The following is a 23,988-nucleotide window of genomic DNA, read 5'->3' on the forward strand; positions in this document are numbered from 1 at the left end:
TGACGGGGTCAATAAAACTTTGAAACGGTAAATTAAGAATACATGGGAATACAGTCGTTACACGTGGCAAACAGGTGCATTAGGAATTTTTGAGCTTTATTACAAAAACTTTTTATTTTTGGTATAGTTGGGTGGGGGAAGATGGGACGACCATCAGGTTTGATATTACCCCATATATAACAACATTGCAAATCATTTAGACTTTTGCAACACCTGGATGCGTTGCTTGTTTACTAGTTTATATCAAAAAGTGTTTCATAAAGAAAGTTTTGGTATGCGTTGTATAGAATATTGTTTTTTTATAAATGGAGAGTACCATAAAGCGATTCCGAGGAGCCAAGTTTATCGTGACACCTAAGCCTAAAAGCATTCATGATACGCCAGATGAAACAGAAATCTGACCTTAGTAGAGGTTTATTCGTATAGTCACTAGGACCAAGAATAAAAGCACAAAAACGCAAGCAACGAATTGCAAAAAAAATCATTTAAACAACCAATCAATTTAAATGTTCAATGCGATCATTTTAAATTTGAGAAAGTTGTCAATAAGAGAATAGTAGTAACGATCAAAATCGAAAGAAAACAGATAGAGCTTATAACTGAACCCATGTATAATGGAAAAAAATAAAACTGAAAATTCCCCGTTTTATCAGCAAGTGATGCTACATAGCTGTACTATGACGAAGGTTGCAACAATTAAAAACGCAAAGGTTTTTTTGTGTGAGGTGCAGCCAGCGGTGAAGTGGTAAGCGTGGAGTTTACAGCTGAAAACATCTTTAACCGTATGTAAGTGTGTTGTGCTGGTTTGAAGAGTAAATTGATTGAATTCGTGAGGCACTTAGGCTTAGTCGGAATTTTCAGCCGTTTAATAAACGTGACAACAGAAAAAGAAAATCACTTTTTTGTAAAGATAAAAAGAACAAGCCTCGGTTGAAACGTACTGCTAATACATAACGTACATACTGCGTGCGTTTGAACTACCTGAGTGGTCCGATTAATCACTTGTCCACTTTATTGACAAGTGTTAACTTGTACGAGAGATATTGGTGAATAACAGGCAAGCACCGTATACTGTGTGTAATATTCAACCGTGACATAGCTATTCGAGGATCGTGTATTCTGTTAATCCTTACTAGTCGTGCGCTAACGTGCAAAGAATACCGCATTCATACAACTTGTAACGTGCCTACCAATACATTGGCAATACAATGTTATCCAACATCTTTATAAACAACCGAGTATTTCACTTGATATAATTTAGATATTTATGGCGGTGTACTTGCTGTATACTCAAGTGTTCGGCGTGTTTTTCTCTTATTTAAACATATCACCAACACTCTTGACAGATCCTGGCCAATCACGACACAGGATCGTTGTTCTCGAACATTCGATTAGCGATGGCGCCATCCTGCGGCAAATTGTGGCGAGGTGAGAGAATGAGGTCACTTGGAGAGCTTGCTTATAACACGGATGAGAGCTCCATTTTCGTCTTTGAGCCGCTGGTTGTCGGATTTAAGGTCCGCCATCACCTGGGTGGAGATTTTACTTCGTTAGTTGTAATATGAATACATGACACACATGTGTGTTAGTAAAAACGAAATGAGGATAAAACCAGTATCAAAAAAATGGATCAAATCACAACAGGCGGTACTCATTGAAGAGACCACATCATGCTTGTTGATGCGCATGAATATAAAAAGAGTGTTTTATCATGTGCACAAGTTTTCGGTCGGTTATTAAGTAACTTTGACAAAAGCATGCAGTCGATTCCTATCCCATGCAACGAATAATCAATAAATCTGATTAATTCAATTTAGGTACAAGTTAGTTTACACCTCGTATATTTCTATATCAGGTAGATTGGTTGACTTAAAATCTGATTGGTTTTAAACGAAAGCAAATTGCAATTAGCGACTGCAGAAACTGAAACAAATCATAAACAACACACAAGCAGAAATTCCGCACACAAGATATAAGGGAAACAAATCGAACACAACAGAGCCATTCCCTGCACAGAATTTATGGCAAATGCAATCATGGGATGCTTCTTCACCTTGGCTGCTGGTGAAAAGCGTCGACTGCTTCGAAATGTCAGGTGAAGCCTCAACATTTGACGTCCGGCAGTCGACGCTAGATGAACATTACGGCTTTATGGAAGTCGAACGGTATGTTTCCATTAAATTTCCCACTCGTTTTGAATTTGCAGAAGTTGGGAAGTTACTTGAACGATTCTTAGATAACTGGTCGTAAGTACGAGGTTTGTAACTCGAGTAAGAGTCGGTTTTAGAGGACGGATATGCTGATGACTTGCTTGATGTTAATTTTGATCGGTTTAGTACTGGACTGCTTGGAGGAAGTGAGTTGTAGTGACTTCGTGAAGTTGATGTCGTATAGCTTGGTGGAGTGGAGAATTTTGAATATGTGCTCGAGTGTTTGTCTTTTAAACTTGAACTTCGATACGAAGGTCTTGTCCAACTTGTGTTGTCAACAGCGGAGGAAGATTTGGTCATCCCGAGAGCCCGACGTGAGCCATCTCCGTATGAACCACTTTTATACGAGGATGAAGATCTGGATGCAGGAGATTGATCTCGGGATGAGGATGCAGTTGAAAATGTATCTGAACCATATTTAGTATACGAAGATCTACGTGGAGGGACTTCGTCCACGTAAGATTTCTTCGTTGACGCTGAGGCTATCACTTCATCATTAGGTTTGTTCTCCGTGCCAACATCACTTGATCCACTGGCGAAACTATCAACAAGTGATAATGTGGGAGGACCAACTTCATTGGAACCTAGTTTGTTAACCAGTCGAGTTAAGGCCTGGTTTTCTTGCTGGAGCTCTACGTTTTTGGCACGTAAGGAATCCAGACTGGGTGAATTCTGGTGACGAATCATTGGTTTAGTTGAAACAAGATGAAACACAGAGACGACATGTGGAGCAAGAGGAGGTTAATTGGGCGTCACGACAATTATGCACGGGCGAAGCGGTTTATACTTTCGAAGAAAGACGATATTAATAAAATGGTGTTTAACGCAAAGGTTCGTAAATGTAAACCATGCTTTATGGTTAAATCCAGAAAAAATTAGAATACTTTATCGTAAAGTAGTTTAGCTGGGTTAATTTCTAAACACAAGAAGCGCTGTAGAAAGTCCACTCTCACACGTAAGGATCATCTTACCATTAATTCCTTCTCAGCCTCGGCCAGCTTTTTCTCCAGCGATCTCTTCTCGCTCTCCACCGCTTTCCGACGAGCTGTGACGTCATCAGCACGTTCTAACCTAGCCTCAAGCTCGGTGACACGTCGTTTCGCTTCAGCAAGCTCGCTCTGGAGACGGTCGTTCTCATCACGCGAATCCTGATACATCTACAAGATTATAGGGAGTTAAAGCGAGTCGACTAAGATCACGCTCCCGTAGGTGTGCGTCAACACAGACTTGCGCTGGATAAGGGTTTGGGATTAGTTCGATAATGGATGTATCTATTTAACTTATTCTCGCGTGGCAGCGAAACGATAGTCGTTTTAATATTGTTCTGTTTCAAATACCTCGTGCCAGCTTACAAGTTACCCCATATAAAATCGGGCGATTGTCTTTAACCTTTGTCGGTTCTGTATTTTTTGCATGGAACTGCTGGGTGGAAGCATTTACATTAGATTTTTTGCGCAAGAACACAACGACCTTTTTATGTTGGCAGCGTCGAGCCTCGACAAAGTACATATACCGCAATAATAAAACTCAGTGCTGAATTTCTGGGACCATAGATTCTGAATCCTAGTTCAGACAACAAAGTAAATGATTTTTTAACAATCTTGGTTTAAAGTTTTTCGTAACTACAGAAACGCTGTGCCAATATCATTAAAATAAATTTCAAGCTTCTGGAATGACGAAATAACCCAAACCCAGCCTCGATGAAACCACATATTTTATTTTACTTTCCCCTAAAATAAAGATTTTTACCTTTTTATAATCTTTATCGTCAGTTTTTCTATCATCAACAGGAATTGCGAAACGTGAAGGAAGATCATTATCGCTACCTCTTATACCAGCTCTATGTCTTGTGTGACGATCAGGTAACGAGGATGAATCGTAGCGTGCAGCCGTTGACTTTAAACGCTCGGCCTTGTTAAGTTAAAAAGATATTAAAGTTCCATGCAGGTTGTTACTATAACGTTACAATATTTATCTAAGTAACCTACATATATTTCATAAAAAAAACGACAAATGAGATCTATTAATATTTTGTTTATAAGTTGGAAAGTACGTCAGGATTGTACGATGAATGTGAGTATGACATCACAACATATGTTACTTACAAGTGAAGGTCGAGATGGTGACGTCGACCTTGCATCTACGTCATCATTGTGGCTACTTAACAGACGGCGCGAATATTTCGAAGTCATATTTACAGTTAAATTAAAATGCCTTAACTTAAACTTCTACATTATATTAATAAACAAATGCAGATTATCATGTACATTGGTTTGACAGTTTATACACTATAACGTCTGTTGGAATATAAATACATTCATTCTTAAAATATTGTAACTGTACTGTAGTGATAATACAAATACTTTTAATAATGTGTGCACATTTTAAATTAGGTATGACTGCTCTTCGGCTAACTGATTCCGAGAACCATTAACACTATATTGTATTTTACTTAGGGATATTAAATTGGATAAACCACGACCGACTACCGATTATACACAGAAAACATCACCTTGCGACGCCTATTTGACTGAGCAACTACAGTTGCACCAACGCAACAGTACCAAAGCATAAAAAGTAAACACAACATGATTCAAGTGCCAACCATACTTGGCTTATCTAAAACGGCTTAACAATCTCGAACACTCGGCCTACTGGTTTATACAACAACATAATACCGGGTCTTCATCGAGTTATTACGTGCTAACATTATGTTCATCTGTTATTATAAGACGTAAGTGGGTTCTCTTTTTTTTGGAAACCGCAATTTGCTGCGTCGTTGTCATAAATAATCTCACATACTTTTGCTGTTTCTTACTTGTGTATTATACCACATATGCACTGCAGACATCAACCCTTCCGCATATTCGTTCACACAACATAATAAATAATACATTCCTCCAGTTATACTTATCTATTATTTATAACAGAACTTATAAACCGATCTGCGATTAAACTGTGGCGTTCGTGAACCTTTCAGCAGTAAAAGTTATTTAAGCTGGTTGTTTTATCGATTTTTGAAGAGTCAATTGAATAGTTACAAGTGCTCTTTCGTCACCGAAGCCAAGGTCGACACACAATTAAAGTTTACGTCACGTCAATATTCGATTATTACTTTCAACTTTTTGTACAAAAATAAACGAAGATGGAATTCAATGGAATATCAAATAATAGAAAATGATGAATCTATTCATCTTAGACATACTTTTAAATGTTTAAAAGCGGCATTAGAAAATACTTTGCTTTAACATTAACTTAAAAAATGCATTCCTGAGATACCTACCATTGGATGTGGGTAACCGGACACTTTAAAACTATGAGTTGACTGATAATATTGCGCTTTCCGCTTATCTAGAAGCACAAGTATCGCACATAAGCATACGTTTGCCTCAGGCCCTATGCACCATGCATAAACGCTAGACGGCTATAGCGACCTCTTTGTATTGAACTAAGCATCGCAACCAAGCTATTTACCGATTAAGCAAACATTACCTAGTTCTAGTCTATACTTAATTACATTACCAATACACCAGTATCGCTACTTTACTCTGCTTACAAACTGGCCAAGTTTCCGTTTCTTCAATAACTAAGCACAAGCAGCAGTGAAGCGGAACCTGTGACATAAAGGTGCGGCAGGCAAGCCAAGAACGAAGAAAGTGTTTTTCTCTAAATCTGAGTGAGGTCTATCTTTGGAGCTGATACACGCTTGAACGTCTATGAAACAAAGAAAAAGGCAACGGGTACCGAGAATCTACCTCACAAGGAGAAGCTACGATCGATGCAAATGTCAACATTCCTGTTTGGCTGCAACCGTTTACCGTCTCCAATAACATGATTTAAAATGAAATGTCTGCTCTGTTAAAAGACTTGTGCAACTAGTTCTTAATAAACACCCTGGCCCTGAAGTCGTCTGTTTGATACAGCAGGTCTTTTTGATATTTAATGAGGTAACTTAAATGTTGTCGACTGCAAACCTCGCAACATATTTTCATTTGTATACAAACGGAAACTTGTGACGCACTGTAGCATCGCTAAACTATAAAGTATCTAATACTGTCTGATACATGCAACAACTAAGTTGCTCGAAGCAGATATGAGTAACGCTCTCACTCGGTTAGTGCCAAGATAAGGATCGGTAACGAATCAATTAGCGATTTAATCTTGTCCTGCAGGATTAAGGTCGACCCTACATCATGTTATATATAGGAATGATGCAAGCTCTCAAAATACATTACTAACTTCTACAACTGCAAGTGACAGCTCTATATTAGGAACCTACAAAGTAACCGTCGCCGTAACAGTGGTTAGCGCGCTTGAGTCTCTAAGAGTTACTAAACCAACACTAAAGGCTCGTCGCTTCTAACGTTGTGGCTTGTAGACGTATGTGGATTTTTACTGCTCTTACTTACACCTTAAACCTAGTGGTCAATAATGGGATGTCACACTGTCAGCCACCAAGATAAAAACACATCCACAAAGTTACATACGTTGTAACCGCCCAGCTGGCACAAGGTTTGTGAAACAGAACATCCATGCTATAACGGACTGTCGTTTTTTTCCGCCACACGAGAATAAAGTTACATTCAACCATATATATAGTATTAGATACACTATAGATTCATTATAGTCATCAAGTATCTTATTTAAAATTTGTGTACCAAAGGTAATACAGGTTCACCAAGCAAGTCTGTTAAAGCCATGTGATTGATGCGAATAACTGATAACTTATAAAGTCTCCACAAACACACCACAAATAACTACTACAATAAATGTGTGGGAAGATTCTTTATCTATATAAAGTGTTTATAAATGCAAGGTTTAAATATGAAAACCAACCTTTTCGTCATCCATGACTTCTGTGTCATTTTTAAATGTTTCTTCATCATCACTTTGGTTCTGCAATATATTGTGATGTCATATTTGTACATTGTCACTAATATTATTAATAATAGAGAGGAATATACTTTCTACAGATAGGAACTGTATGCTAGGTAAATAAACTGTGTCTATGGTTTTCATAAAATAATGTAAAAAAGTGGAATAAATGTCTGAAACATGTACAGTGGCTGGTAAGGCAATAAATATTGGAAATAATATTTTGAGGTAATCACTACTAAATAAGAAATGGAAATAAAATTTATAAAATGTGTTATGCAACAGAAAATGTGTAATCTGAATTAATTAAATACTTATGGGTGACAGTCAGAGAAAGTTGGTATGCAAATATTCCATACAATGTTTACTGAGCAAATAGTCTACAAGGAAACATTGAATGAATATGCCATTCAGTAAAACTTAATACATGATTAAACAGGCGGGCGATGGCGATAGTGCACTGTACAGTAAACAAACCATAAAATGAACACAACATTAAAAGGGCGACTGACGTAAGCGATGCAAGCTATAATTACACATTTCCTTCCTCATTCGAGCAATAGAACAACTCCTTTAACATTATATAGGGGATGTAACTCGTAGGGCAAGATAGAGTTGTTTACATCAGATGATGTTGCATATAGAATAGATTAATCAATTGTAAGGAATAGTAGTCTGTCACTGAAGACTTAACTTTGTTTAACTTTATTTTTAGTTGCTGATGGTTAGTTACCAAGCAATACAGAAAGGTATTCCGGACAAGATGATCTGTTTGTTTGTTGTATATTAGTTTGTACAGAAATGAGTATATGCAGTAAATGTTAGTTTTAACTGACAAACCTGTTTAATTTTTATTGTATTTACAATGAGATATGAACTAACCTGTTGAACTGCATGGCTGGTAAAATCAAGTCTGCGTTTAACATTATTAATAGCAATTATATCTTCACTGCTCAGTTTATTCTTTAAGCTCTGTTGACTTGGTCTAGCACAAAAAGCTTTCGCATAAGAATCTTTTGCATTCAACCCAATGAAACTTGAATGAGGTTTAATTTTTGCAGATTGAATATTCTGAGCTGTGTCTGATGTCAACTTTTGTGATGTAACTAATGCACGTCTATCAAACTTTTCACATAGAGCAGATGGCTGGCAACTTGTTCCGTCTTGGTGAGATACACTGTGTTTTGTGTTGAATGCATCATCTGCATTACAATGCTCAATATCTTTTACTAACATTTCATGTTCGCTAAATTCTTGGTTACTGCTTGAACTTAACATTTTATTTTTTACAAATGAAATCTTTTTTCTTAAAAATTCTGATGCTCTGGATTTGACAAGACTAGGGGAATCCCCACAATGACTATGTCTTCTTTCTATAAAAAGTTCATCTTTTAAACATGCTTCTTTTTGACTAAAATCACTTGTGCAACACTGCTGAGACTTAGGCACATCTTCACTGTGCAACACTTTCTGTACACTCAACATTGTGCCATAATATCTCTTGCATATTTCCTGAGGATGAAGATCACATTGAAGAGATCTACGTTTGCTGGAGCTTTTCCTCGCAATGTCACTATGGTCACCAGATGCACACACTTGACACACAGCTGAAATATTCTTTCCTGACACTTTGCCAAGCTTCCTCAACCAATCTAAATCTTCTCTCCCGCTATTATCCTTTTCCTTTACTGGTTTCTGCAAAACACAACAAAACTTTAACAAACTCATCTAACTGTAAAGATATATCATCTAACTAATAAATGGAACATATCTTGATAATAATATCCTATCGAAAAAATACCTTTGTCCACAGAAATCTAAACCTTATTACAAAGCATATAATAAACAATTATAGATTATAATTGTGTTAATTACGTGCAGCAAGTATCACACACAATCACTTGACAACTGTTAGTATCCAAATAATGCAACAAACAAAGAAAGCGTCAGATCTACATTTTAAAAATATTAAAACAGAATTTTCAATACAATTTAAACTTTAAAAGTAAATTTAAAAACATGTTCTACAGTTTTCATCATTTTTAGATTATCATTAGCATACCTATCCATATATATATATATATATGGTAGGTGGTAGCAATATACAAGCATGCATTATCTGAATATTAGATGAAAGAAAATGGGACAGCGCAGTGTTAGGATGTCATAACAACAACTTTCTTATTGTAGAATAATAGTCGATTATTATGACATCACAAATCGTGACAGTGATATTACAGCACGAGCCATGCAAGTTTAACGAATCAGCTTCTGCAGATATTGATTGATTGATTGGTAATTTACATTTCCTTACAAAGCATTCATGATGTCCATGACTTCCACATCTGATAAGACAAGTAGCAACAACCAACACAACATGTCCAACCAAGTATTTCAATTATATCTCTATTATTTGAACTTTGCTCTTCTTCCTCCTTATGTTCATCTTGCTCCACAGCTCCATAATGAGAAGCAGCATCACCCACTATTAGTGGATCATTAACTTGTTGTACTCGTTGCAACAGCGGTGATCTGCGGCGTATCATCGTATTATCATCAGCTTTCAACGGTGGAACAATATCTCCTTGAATTGATTCAACACCCGAACGATCATCATCATGTTTGTCTTCTTTTGCAAACATAGAAACAAAACTTTCTTCTTTATCTTTAGCACCATATAGTGGTGAACTTTCCCGAGCGCACTCATCAGATTTGATCATTTGTGAAACTGGTTGCTTTATAACTGGTAAACTCTCTTCAATTATTTCAATATCATTACCTAGTGGTAGCAAAGGTACGTTAGTTTCAGTTGTTAATGCCTCTTCATCGCCATCTACTGGTGGTATGTTGTGAGTTCCAACATCCGATGATTCATCTTTAGTTACAATTTGTCCTCTTTTTGTTTTCATCCTCTCATGGAGTCGGTTAACCAATGCTTGATACGCCGCATCATCATTCATTGTGATGTCACTTCCTCCTTGGTTGTTCTGATCCTTCGATCCACGCGTCACCTCTGATGCAGACGAGCTCGTTTCATCATTCATCTTCTTAACTTGATATCTACGAGACTTCCATCCAAGTTTAGGTTGAACTCTCGGACTTCGGCTTGGTTCAATAACTTTCTGCTCATCATGATCGGACAAATGATGAGATGATATTTGAGCATCACCTGACTCCCCTTCCCCCCTACCCCACACAACACAACCCTCAACACTTACATCGGTATTCGTTGTTTCAGACGGTTTCAAACCAGGAAGACCGGTCGATCGTCGCTCTTTACGTTGCCTTCTTCTTTGTTGAGCTGCAGATTTACGAGCAGAAGGCGATTGACCCCCTGGGGTTAGGGAATTCCCCTCATCTGCATTATCATCATCTATAAAAATAATTCAGACTTTAATTTTTGTTTAACATTTAAAATCGATAAAGTTCATCCAAGAAAAACAATGTGATATTATACTATCAAGGTATTGTTACAGATCAAAGTATGTACAAAAGATTAACATTATTATGGTAATTACTTTACAAACAAATCAAAATACTAGTACAATTATGACATAATTGTTATGACATAACTCATAAGTTGACCACATGAATATTGTCATCTGATGTGGCTGAGTGAAATTACTGCCACGTAAATATAAAATAAGACTTACCTTGTTTTTGAGGATCTTGTTTTTCATCTCCTGCGTCGATATTAATACTTGGAATCACTGTTGTGATTGGTGCTGTCTTGGCAGTGTTGCGCACACGTTCGTTGGATGGTATATAACCAGATGGCAGTGTGACCGTGCGTGGACTGTTAGATGAACTGGAAGCACTGCTGTTGAATCGTCTGTGGTTTGTTGCCATCGAATCCTGAAAAACACCTTCTTTACAAAAACTGTTTTGTTCGACAATGATAGCTGAATAAGGCAGCAATATATAAATACATTTACGATATGCAGAAGGAACATTTTACAATGACCATTTTTTAATTTGAGATTCATCAGTAAAGTGATTTTTGATAAATTTTATGAATAATTTTTTTATTTATGAAGAGTAGTCCTTATTAAAACTATTTGTGCGAATACAATGCAAACTATTGATAAACTTTGGTTAATTAATAATTAATTATAATTATAATTATAATTATAAATAACAATAATTATAAATGAACTGCTTACAACGTGTGGGATTCTTCCAAGATCATTATTTACACTTAAATCTGAAGCATCAGTTTGTTTGCTAACTGATGATGATGCGTTTTCACTTCGTTCTTGTTTCATATGGTCAATCGTACGTTTTGCCTCTTCAAACACATCTGGTTTGGTGGAAAATATTTAGATGTTAGATAAGGCTTGATGAAATGGGCCTAGTTGTAAGTGTGCCATGCATGATTTACTTCCCTACACCAATAAAAAGAATTTCACTTGATTGATCTTTTTAAAACAGTCCCAAGGTGTGAACTTTCACTGAATAACAGTAATTTATAATAAAAAGTACTGTGAAAAACTGTTGAAACTATGGTGTGCGCTATGCAGAAAACATATTCAGGGGAACCAAGTGTGTTGTGATTCATAAGTTTAACTTTGTTTTATTCTATGTGGGTATTCCCTAATTGCTTATGTTTTACAGGGTTGTGGACAATAAGAACTGAGATTTAGACCACAGTTCAATTACCCCAACACCTCTAGCGCCAATGCTTGGACTTCACCAGGTGTGACAAGCTTTAAAAGTTATAGATGGGAAATCTTCCCTTGTTGGATCAACAGCTTAGACACAACTCACCCAAAGTAACTCCTTGTGTAGATCGTCGGGTTTGTCTCTCCCTCCTTGACCTCGCTTTCCTTTGAGCTTCCGCTTCTTCATCTCGGACAGGTTGAAGATGTGATCTTCTTCTGTCTGGCCGTATGTCACTGTGATGTCATAATACAGACATCAACATTAAGTTTCACACAAAAGACTGTTGACAATTCTTATGTTTGAAACATTAAAAAATCATTTTAGTACATTAATTCAATATTTCTTTTTAATTTCTAATATTTGTTTAGAGAAAGTAAGATAAAATAATTTGATTTTTAAACACAACTTACATAGCTGCATTAGTTTGTTCACTTGTATCTGCAGCTTCTTCCACACTGAAAAGATATTTTTTAGTTAAAATTACAAACTTTCTGAACATTATCTGTTAGTTTAACTAACTAAATAGACAAAAATTCTGACAACGCATTACTTCATGCATCTAAGGTTAGAAAATACATTCAAATTCAACTTTAGTTCATGCACTTGCATATCATTTCAAACGGGATGTCAGTAGCCAGTCTAGAGTTAGGTATGTCTAAACATTTACATTCATTTTACATTTGGAATATATCAAGATAAACATAAGAACAGGATATATGAACTTAAACAGAACATTAACCACATAAAGCTTCTTTTTATAATCACATTTGTTAGTTCACAACTTTCCTGCAACAAAAACAACCAATAAACAGCAAAGCAAGCATGCATGTGTTAAAACAGTGGGTGGGTGGGTTGTATGTTTCAATAATATGAGTTTCTCACATCAATCAAGATGGTCCAACTTGTGTTGACAGTCTACCTTTGTTATAACTAACTACATGTTAGTTTAAAACTAAACTACTGTCTGTTAAGCTTGTTATCTTCCACTTTTACTAGTTACTGCCACACAAGGCGGCGAACCAACTCTGGTACCTAGTTGCTTCGTTTGGTTTATTGCTTGCATCAGGTTCTCTATATTTATTGACAAGTTTCTGGTATCGAAGACGAATTAAATTTGAAATTTGGTCGGCCTCATTAGAAGGTAGATCGAGCGAACGCGAGCGATGCAGACGATTGGATGGCTTATGTGGTGATGAACAACTATGCTGACGATGAACTCCTGCCTTCACACCACCCTCACTTTTAAAGTTTGACAAATATTTCTTGACAAGCGATCCATGTTTTGTGGCATGAGGCGAGTTGCCATCCATAGTTACAGGTTGGCTGTATGTTCGTGACCTCTCACTTTGAGATGTTTATATTTATTATAAAGTTAGTAATAAGTAAGCCCTTGCATGCAGAAAACATCACCTCATATTAACAAGATAAATATAAGAAAGCATGCAACACCAAGGGCATGTGCAAGTGAAATAAATATTATTGTATTTTGAACCTGACAAATCCCTATCATGATATTTGTTCCAAGTGATACTGGGCACTGCAAATAGTTTTGTCACCGTACCACACAACACACATCTTATGCATTCTACTATTCTAGAACCCGACATCATAAAATGCAAAACAAAACCGTGTCCTACAAAGCATAACTACCTCGAGAACACATTGATGTGTTTTGATGGTTGCTCTATTGAGTCTTTAATGTCTGAGCTAGAAGTGCGGCCGACTGCTCGTTTGTAAGATATGCTGTTGCGCAAGCAAGCCAATGATCAAGTGGTTATTAAAAGCAATGCAATATAAAGTAGGGGGACCAAAATATAGAGGTGACTAAAACAAAATAAATCAAACCTGCGTTTATATGAAATTGGTGTGGCCGTTGAAAATGTAGAAGTTGATTCGTTGGCATATCTTCTATATGAACCACTTCTTTGGAAACTACTGTTAATTAACATCATTATTAAAAAAAAACAATGATCATCGTTACTTGAAGAAAGTCTTGATTACCTGGCCGGCTCGTTTTCATCTGCGGAAGTGTTTCTTGACTTGCTTGATGGCAGTCGTGCGTCGATTATTGGAGCAACTCGTGCTGTGCGTGTTTCACTCTAAAAATTAAGAAAAAATGGATTGATTTCCAAAAATCCGGCATTATAAAAATTCATAAATAAAATGCTATAAAGTTATATAATTTACAGAACACTTGGTTTTAATTCAAGAAAATAAAATAGAAAGTTTAACATTCTGTTCCATAATATTTACAACTTCCCACTACATACACACTAATCAGTGATCATACAAACCTTGCTTGACTTCTGTTCTTCCTGTGTTTTACTGACGTTATACGAAGCAGAACGATCAATATCATTCTGTGAACCACGGGAAGCAGATCCCGTGGGAGGACGACCCATCCTCATCTTTTCATCAAAACTTCCAGTTTTTCTTAAACCTAACATCCAACCAACAATTTTCATCATTATTGAATCATAATATTAATATCTTCGTACAAAACATCTATGGCAGGTAATTATCCCTTTAAATCACATATTTAATGAACTTATATGGTAAACATGTGATGGATAAACCACATTAAGTAACTACTTAATAATCCGTACAAACCTAATCTCCAAGTTGAAGGAGCGCCATCTTTTATATCACTGTTTCTTTCTGTTGGTGTTACTACAGCTGCATCTGGTCCATTGCTTTTCTGCAATACCATCATTTTAACATAATCTTAAACAAGGTGAAAAGACAGTTTATAACACAGGGACAAGATGGCTTGATTAGGTATAATTGAATAAATGGGATTTTAGCCGGGAAACGCCAGTCCTTATACCATGGGTGTTCTGTTTAAACACTTTGTGCTAGCTTACGAGTTACCATGTGTGTAACTTTGTGGGTAATTTTTTTATTATATTGCTGACAATTTTACCAACCCATTAGTGACCACTGGGTTTTTATTTTATTATAAAAAAGAACCACTGGGTTATAGCGATTGCCAGCCCACAATGGTAACAGTGACAAGCCTTCAACCCGTAACCTCTGCATAAGCATACTACTAACTGAAACACAAGTATTTTTTAAAACATACAAGTAAAAAATATAAACAACAAGCAAGCTTAGTTATCTTTTTTTAACTAGAGTTAGACCGATAATTATTCTTTTATAGATGAATATTTGTAATTGATTGTTGTTACATACCGGTGTTTGTATGGGTTGAGTGGTGGCTATGGGTCGTGTGGATGATAATTCATGTGCGCTCATAATAGTTGGACGAACATCTTTGTTTGCGGATGTTGATGATATGTGAAGTGATGCAGGTCTCGTTACTCTCCGACCAGCAAATCCTGTTGTACTCCGGACATTGCTCCCAGAGCTACTGTAAGTCAGAGATGAAGTATCTTGGATGTCAGTACGTGACCCAATTTTATCAGTGATGAAGTCATTATCGAGTTTGCTTTGTTTCTCAGTAAGTTTTGATGATGTCACTTCACTTGATGATGTGGAGTCATCTTCGGAATCGGAGGATGAACTCATTAACGTGTCGCGGTTGAAAGCTTTTTCGGCAGCACTAATGTGAGCAACACCCACATCATTATCATGAACCTCGTTGAATTCACGCTTCGTTTCATGGATGTCAATTTGTTGATGAATTTCAAACCTTGTAAAAATTAACTGATGAGGCAAATTTGAATAATTTCCTAACATTAAGCATATTATACAATGATGACGACTTATCCTTGTGTGGTGGTGCCAGGTAAATTAGAGTAATAATGGAGGTGGGCATATGTGCCAAGCATGGATATATATGCATGTCTTTGAATAAATATTATAACTTATGTGATTAATCTGGGTACACAAAGTAACAGGAAAGTTTGTGATATCAAAAAATTACTACATGGTATATATCCTAAAGACCAGCTTGGTTTTCTAAAATATATCCCTTCTATGTGGGTTGTGTGGTGGATAACATGCTCCATATCCTGGGTGCTCACTGCCGAGTTTTGCTTTTTGGATTTTCTTTTTCATGTTACTTTTAAACTAGTAATTTGGAGAATCAACCATGCAGTTGGAGCAACTACCATTAAAAGCCTTGCTCAAAGAAACATCCGTAGGCAAGAATAGGACCTACTACCTATCACCATTCAGCTTTCAACTTTGTTGAGTAAGACATTAATCTATAAGCAAAATATAAAATAAATGAAAACACTTACGTTTTATTAGTGATAGTGTTGGTCGGAAGAGGGTTGATGAGTTCACTTTCTTTCATCTGCGCTCGCTAAAAACATAAATACCAGGAAGATGATAATTGAAATTCCAGTGTTGCTACTCTTTTCTACACAGGTATCAGTCTGTGCAGATGAGCCAAGAGGCACAATGTTGAGAAAGTTGTGTGCTACTTACGTTTTCTTTTTGTAATTCTCTCATATATTCCAGCATGTCTTCATCTGCGACATCACACGGTGTTTGACCCTGGATCAAAATATTTGTGTTTACCTTTGGCCTTGTATTAGGTAATGAAATATAGTAAACTCTGAAATAGTTCCAAAAATTAAGGGAAATGTTTCAATTAAAAAATATCCATTCACTAACAATAGCAAGAACTAACCAGATTGCTTCTAGAAAGAAAATTTGCTCCTCGATCTGATAAAAGTTTGGCTGCTTCCTGTTGTGACCAATGAGATGCAGCGTGAAGTGGAGTCCAACCATCGTTATCACGAAGGTTAACATCCATACCAGATTGAAGAAGAAGTCTGTCAGTATATAATCGTCATGAAACAATTATCTAAATCATATGACTTAAAATTCTCCTCAGATCTTTTAATTCCTAGCAATACACATAAGAGGTAGTAAACTACAATTAAAATCCCAACCTAATAACATCAATGTATCCTTTAGCGGCAGCAACATGCAAGGCAGTTGCCCCAGATTTAGGGTGTCTGTATATTGAGGATTGATCACCATTGTGAATAGAATTAAGATGTTGTTTTGCATCAGCTATCATAATCTCTTGTTCTTCATTACGAGCAGCTTCAATGTCCAACCCTGAAATTATTTCATTGAAATGGTATGTGCTTCAGTGCTTGTGTCACTTGTTTTGTCATCAAATAATATGACAATGACGAATGAAATGACACATGATAAAGTAGTCAGAAACATTTCAAACTAGGACATATATTATACATGATTTTTAAACAGATCCAAACATTATATAATGGAAAAAACACAACCAAACCCTGCATACCATCAATAGTAAGTACCCTCATAATGGGAATAAGACATGTAAGCTTCCATACAATCATTTCAGTAACAAGTTAAAACAACAAACTGAAGTGAAATTTAATCCGAACGTTGGATGCTTATGAACACTTGTACTGATCACTTAACATTATTCGATGAGCATAGTTAACCTCTTACACATCAATATGGCAAACAAGGGTATATTATATAACATACATAAATGTGTGGATTAAACATGTAGCTTAACATTTGATGTAAATGTGGAATAAAACAAGTCACACTAACATAGCAATAATTTTAAATATTTTAAACAACATTTTTATTTAATTAACATTTTCTCCTTTGCACTGGCCATCTCACACATAACTAATCAATCCACTCATAACAAGTCGGTAACTTCAGCAACCAATACAAACCTTGGTTATCTATTTGTTTTTGCAGGAATTCCACCATGTCATCTTCTTCTGCAATGTCAAGAGGGACTTCCCCTTCACTATTAACAGCCGCAACATTTGCATGGTTGTCAACCAGATATCTTGGAGAAAGAAGAAACCATGGTTAACCTTCAACCAATGCACTTGCTCAGTGTGAACATGTTCAATTAAATTAAAATGAACAGTTTAGCGAGTATGTAGTAGATTTGTGTAAAGTTTAATGTTGGATTTTTAGGTTTAGAGCTTAGTTTAAATAAACTGCTTGCATTTGGTTGTTAACAAATTAAGCGTGAGATAAATAACATATTATCATAACTGTATGTTGCATTTGGTGTAGCTACATTGGTAGAAAAACAAATAAACATTATGAATCATGCATATTGCTAATTTATATTTGATTGACACATTTGTTATGAATCTATTATATCAGTAGTTACACTAGTTAATTTAAATGTGCGCCACTGTTATCAAAGTTTGGTGCAGCTGTTGTTTCAACATTTTTAACAACAAAGATCTATTTTACCACGCAACGCGAGACGTTGGAATACAATAGACACTTCTCATTGGGGTGCAATCCTACTTAAAGTCGCACGGTCATGACGTGTGTGACACAATTCCAAATATCTCAAGCGACTATCCAGAGTGTTAAATAAAAGAGACAAGGAGAGAGAATAGTTTCATGAGCAAATGACAGCTGAGGCGTAACTTCTCTAAAGCCCTGCTTGCTTTGTGCGACAATATATTGCTTGCGCAATGTTTTGATTCATCTGTACGGGAAAGATTATTGTATTGTTATGATTACAAGTTCAATGAAGTACGAAACAATCTAAACGGAACATAATATCTGTGTACATTACCATTGCACCAAATCATTTCTCTTTTCTCTAAGGGACAAATATAATTCAATCAATTCATTGCTGCGTGTGTGGAAACGATAAGTGATGTTAATAGAACTTCGTTATTTAAACAGAAGTTAAAAAGATGTTTACATTGGACATATTTCGTGAAGTTTATCTCCTTTAAACTAGGCTAAGATAGTAGCGCTGTGTGAGGCGCACTGTTTGTAATGCCATCGTATGAAAACCACTTTATAAACGAGAGAATAAAGGAGTTCAAACCGCAGTGCTTATGAGCTTGGCTGCTCGCTAACTTGGCTATGATCCAGACTGAATAAAATATTGCACGAGTCTTTCCAATTATGCTCGTGAAACAATTATCAGATAAAATATGGAAACACACAAAAGTGTGTGCGGGTGACGAGAAATAGTTTGCTTTATATCAGAAAAGATAAATAAGATCTTGTGGGGCTATCGTGTTGTTTATAAGTTCAAAGAGAATGACATTCATCCTGAAACAGCGTGATAAGCTAGAGTGGCATTAAAGAGCTGACAGGCTCGCTAAAAGCAGACAATTACGTATATCAGTAAATTAAACTACCAATCAAGCAAGGGCATGCTCTATATCGATATTATGCTCTCATTCCCTTGTGAATGACTCCCATTATATATATTTAGGTGGATATGCAATTATTTTTAATGTGTATGTTTGAATGAGGTCAGACTAAATAGTTGGTGCTTCTTCAGGTAATTGATGGTTTGACAGCTGAAACAACATACACTATAATATTATACTCAGGGCTATATCTTGACCACTGTGTCTTTGTGTAGTAAGTTAGACACATTGTACATAACAACACAGCAGAAATGAAATTGTACATAACAACAAAGCAGAAAGAAAAAAAACAAAGCAGAAAAGTTAGCAATAATTCACATTACTTACATTTACATGTCTTATAAGTTAGATTACACCATATTTAGGTTGTCAAATTCGTACATTGACATCAAATCAAATTTTCAACATAATGAAGTGCAGACATTGTAGGTCATAGTGGGGCTGTTTAACTAATTATAAATCCACTCCACAATTCAACAGCTGTAGTTGACAAACAAAGTGCTGATGTTTGCTTTGTGTTCATACACCACAGTAGGAATATTCTATTCATTAAAAAAAAAACATATATATGATGTATTTAAACCTTATTTTTTTGCAAAGTAAAGATTATGTTTTAAATAAACTAAAAACAATATACATGATGAGTAATATAACTCAGGTCTATATTCCTGAAAATGTAAACAGTTTAAACTTTATATCCTACAACAATATGAGTAATATAACTTTTGTATCAACATAAACCTCATAGGAATCAGCATACAACTTGCAACAAGCGTGTTCTAACATTAGATTCTTATTGTAGAAACCAAAAACTTGATATGATTTAAAACTTCATTACAGGACAACTTACTCACAAGCCTTTAACAAACCAACAACATTAATATACAAGATGTATTTGAAAACATGATCACAGTTATGACTGATACTTTGGGATCTTTTTTTCGAAGCCCAATTTGAAAATTATGAAATAATTTGTAGGATATACATTGTATATCCTACATTTTAGGCTACACATATATATATATATATATATATTTATATATGTATACACAGCCCATGCTCCATGTATATATATAATATTTTTATTGCACAAAAAAGAATATTACCTTTAATTTCATATTAAAACCAAAACAGTGTGAAACTACATTACCAAACAATAGTTTGTGCAAAACTATTTGTTCCGTTGTTAAATGACAGAGTAATACATAAGTAATCCAGTGTAAGTTCATGTCATGTTGAAAAATAAAGATGGATCGAAAACAGGATTTTACACCTACCATGGCGAAGCATCTATTTTTTGGTTTATTTAAATCACCGGTTACCAAACTTTTTTTTAAATTTTGTCTGGTGGACCCTTCGCAATTATTTAGAAATTTTGTGGCCCTACAAAAATTAAATAATGCTAAGGGAAAATGCAAAAACACACCAATGAAACTAAAAGAAAAAACTATAAAATACAGTAAGCTGTTTAATGGGAAGAGTGCAATTGTTTTGCTTCAATTAACTCATCAATGTTTGGTTTTGGATCACAATAATTGCTTCAGTGCTGCACGGACCCCAGTTGGTACGCGGACCCCAGTTTGGAAACCGCTGAGTTAGACCTACATTATATGCAATATATGCAACACACCAAAAATAACCATACTACATAATTCAATATGGGTGATTTCATGATTAGTATCATTTCCACAGGTCTATGTGTTGCTATATAATGCAAAATGGTAATAATACAAACAACACAGAATTATTAGAATTATAAAATACTATAACATTATTCAATTCTGTGACTAGCACTATTCTGGTACTTGTATTGCTGAATATCAATTTATTAAAACAACTAAGTTTTGACAGAAATGTCAATGTTTTGTCTTATTCGCGTCCGAGACCACTTCCGATTGTCGATAAAGAATCACAAGTACTGCACGTGTCTGTTCAAGACTCGAATAAAGAAGCATTCTATTTGTCTCTCTAAAATGTGTGTATCGGCTCCCGATATGTATGGTACAGGGAAGCATTATTTTAATGTTGAAAACATTTGCGTGTACAAATCAAACAAGGTTACTTGAAACAATTCGCCAGCATGTGGCTGTTTTAAACAGCGTACGCTGTAGAAATATTTGGATCTTATGAATCTCCGCTACAACCTGTGTTACAGAATATGTAACACGAAGCCACATGTCATACTTAATGATGCGTTTGAATTTCTACCAAAGTACATTGTTCCATAAACTATTCAGATGTAGGAAACAGTAACAAATGTTGTAGACGTAACTACCTTGCTATATCCATGAATCCGCATGATGCAGCCGCATGAAGTGGAGTCCAACCTTCATTGTCCTCCTGATCAATATCAGTTCCATGTTCCACCAAGAACTCCACCACATCAAGATTATCATCAATGCAAGCCTACAAATAAAATACTATGTTGCTAACTGTTTTACTTTCGATTTAATTGAAGAGCCTTAGTTTTTAAATAAATACCACACATACCTCAGCACAGAAAAAAAATACACTTAACTAACATTATAAATTTGTAAAAAAAACATTATAAAACTTTTTTATCATCATTATCAATTTTCTAAGCATAGATTTATTATTCAAACCACTGAAATGCCACCAATTAAGTTGAAAAAAAAAATATTTGCTGAAGTAAGTCTGCCTGCAGACTAGTCTTTCCAAGTTAAGCCTGTACACAGGTTGGCTTTCCCATATTTACCAGTTGTGTATAGTGTATACCATATTACTATTAATAATATTTGAAAAAAACAGAACTGTAATAACTAGCCTACCTAAGTGAAACATTTATTATAAGTAAAATTTTCCAATCAGATTTAAATTGTTGAACTTAAGTGTTGTAGCAAGAGAATCTAAATTATTGTTGACCTAACTATACTAGTCTGTGGACTGTAGCAGTTTTCTCTGGGACTTGTGTGTGCAACATTAGCATTTCTTGCAGAGAAAAATGTGGAAATAATAAAAATTGGGATGGCACATTCCAAACAACAGTATAGCCTATTATTACTTGTGCCTACTTCCAGAAGTGCCAGCAACTGGTGAATTTTTGAAAGTTGTCATATAGCCTACCTAGTTTACAATTCTTAAGCTGTTCATTTGTTTCATATCAACTACGCTATCATGGTGAAAATAACAAAGTGTGAATTGCTAAAGTATCTCAATTAAATAATAGGTTAAACAATCGCTAATATGATGTAATCAATTCACTACTCTATTTCATAACAAAAGTGTGTTTAGTTGGGAAAAACATGGTAAACATAATGCAGCACAACTTTTGGAAACGATTTTTTTGATAGCTTATGACCAACTGTTCATTGAGTAAATTACATTTATTTTACAGGAAACTGTGAGTTACGCAGCGCCAATTTTATGTTGAAAATTTCTACAAAAAAAAAACGGTTTGCACGCTGCGCTCTGCATATCTAAGAATTTTAAAAAATCTGTGCGTCTGCTTCAATGATGAATAAGATTGTGAAGTAACGTCAATGTAAATGTAGAACATTCATCTTCTGGATTAATAATAATGAACCTAATCGCCATTATGAAGCAAATAATCAATGTGTGAATCGCCACTATGACATAACAAAGCATTATGCGTGGTTGATGAAAACATTACATAAACATTGATTACTTCAAGGATGGATTAACAATTTTAAGCAAGTGGTGGGTCAATACTGATATAAGCGATACCTATGGCTCTTTATTGAATTATGAAGTCACGGTTTGCATCTTCAACATTCAAAAAAATGTATATATATATAATATATTGATACGGAGATCTCATGAACGTACCATGCGAGTAAAAATTATTTTTTGCACCAATAGTTTTAAAAATAGCAACTAATCATAAACAAATGGATCGTAACTTCAAATACACAACCTGTGTGTGCAAGGTTGAAAAAAATGGAATTTAGCCAAGATTGCAGAACAGGTTTGCCTATTGCTTCAGAATTATGATTGTTACGCCTAGATGAACAAATGTCTCTACAACATGGAACCAATTCACACATAGATTATTTGTGTCATAAGAATGTTTGTGACGCAGAATGTTTTTTGCGCATTTTCAAAGTTAATTTTTGACACAAACACCCGAGTTTTTTTTTAAAAAAATATACAGCGGGTATCAGGGAGGCGTAAGGAACATTTTGAGACCAAAATTTTCACTGGTCACCAGCGGCAGTATTACCGAAAAATACTATCTATCATTTTAAAATATGTACATTATCATGACATTATATATGATGGATTAAACACGTGATGGGTATACGATTCAATGATTGTTTATGCTCAAATATCCTTACCTGATGTAAAGCAGTAAGTCCATCTACATTTGCAAAGTTGATATCCGCGCCTTTATCTAACAAAGCTTGAACTTCATCCAGGTCTCCACTTGAGCAAGCAGCAAGAAATACTGCTCCATCGTGGAACTTAACTTTCGGCTTGTAATTGTTTAAAATGCTACTTTCCGAGTCTGTAGCTGAATTTTCCCAGCGTTTTAGCTGCTCTTGTCGCTTTTCTTTGGCAGTCAAAGGTCTGTCGCTATTGTCCATGTTATAAGCCATGGACTACTGCAAGCCTACAACAGACACAACAAACCTGCAGCAAAATCTTTCGACGTCATCAAATATTGCCCACACCCTAGAAGAAATACCTCTCGTCTCAATGCCGCCCTCTTATGTTTGTTTTAACTAACCGGTGAGTTCACAAACAAGACGGCAAACCATTTAAATGCGTTAACTTTTAAAAAGAACCTAATCACGATTATAGTACAATTGATTGTATTTTCAACTCAATTGCAATATAATATAATTAACGCCAAAATTGATTGACTATTTTGTAAAGTTATTATAGCAGATAATAATTATTGAACTTCCAGGTGGTGCACACTGTAGGCCTAAAGGCCATGTCACGTACTACCTGAGTTTTTGGATACTTTTTACACCCTTTCAAACAAATGCTGCTTATATTTAAACACACAAGGTGCTTTTTAAAGATTTATGCATCTAACATTGTGAGAGAGTATTTTTTGTTTTTTTGTTTTTTTTGTGTAGCAGCGTTAATAAGGCTTCGCTCCCTTGGCCTATGCGGTCATCGCAGCTTTATTATTA

General features: G+C 35.5%; 1 protein-coding gene across 9 annotated transcripts; it reads right to left on the reverse strand.

Moving 5' to 3' along the window:
- Positions 1-398: 398 nt before the first annotated feature.
- On the reverse strand, positions 399-23,546 carry LOC100187107 (protein phosphatase 1 regulatory subunit 12A). Of its 9 annotated transcripts, none has more exons than XR_003397563.1 (23): positions 23,182-23,544; positions 21,141-21,271; positions 17,396-17,514; positions 16,613-16,784; positions 16,348-16,492; positions 16,143-16,211; positions 15,953-16,017; positions 14,940-15,399; positions 14,358-14,445; positions 14,042-14,187; positions 13,749-13,846; positions 13,593-13,679; positions 12,780-13,091; positions 12,158-12,202; positions 11,853-11,980; positions 11,249-11,385; positions 10,739-10,940; positions 10,304-10,458; positions 7,047-7,106; positions 3,960-4,121; positions 3,182-3,367; positions 2,054-2,882; positions 399-1,529 (listed from the first exon to the last, which is right to left on the reverse strand). XR_003397563.1 is itself a non-coding variant. In XM_026840601.1 (22 exons), exons 1-22 carry the CDS (start codon positions 23,440-23,442, stop codon positions 1,443-1,445), a joined length of 3,318 nt encoding a protein of 1,105 aa, XP_026696402.1. In that variant the 5' UTR covers positions 23,443-23,543; the 3' UTR covers positions 399-1,442. The 9 variants fall into 9 exon arrangements, 2 of the variants coding, with proteins under 2 accessions (XP_026696402.1, XP_026696401.1); XR_003397562.1 differs by having other exon boundaries at positions 13,593-13,682; XR_001975473.2 differs by lacking the exon at positions 12,780-13,091 and adding an exon at positions 13,398-13,490 and having other exon boundaries at positions 23,182-23,543.
- Between the last annotated feature and the right edge of the window lie 442 nt (positions 23,547-23,988).

Source organism: Ciona intestinalis, chromosome 2, assembly GCF_000224145.3.
Source record: "Ciona intestinalis chromosome 2, KH, whole genome shotgun sequence".
Classification (NCBI taxonomy): domain Eukaryota; kingdom Metazoa; phylum Chordata; class Ascidiacea; order Phlebobranchia; family Cionidae; genus Ciona; species Ciona intestinalis.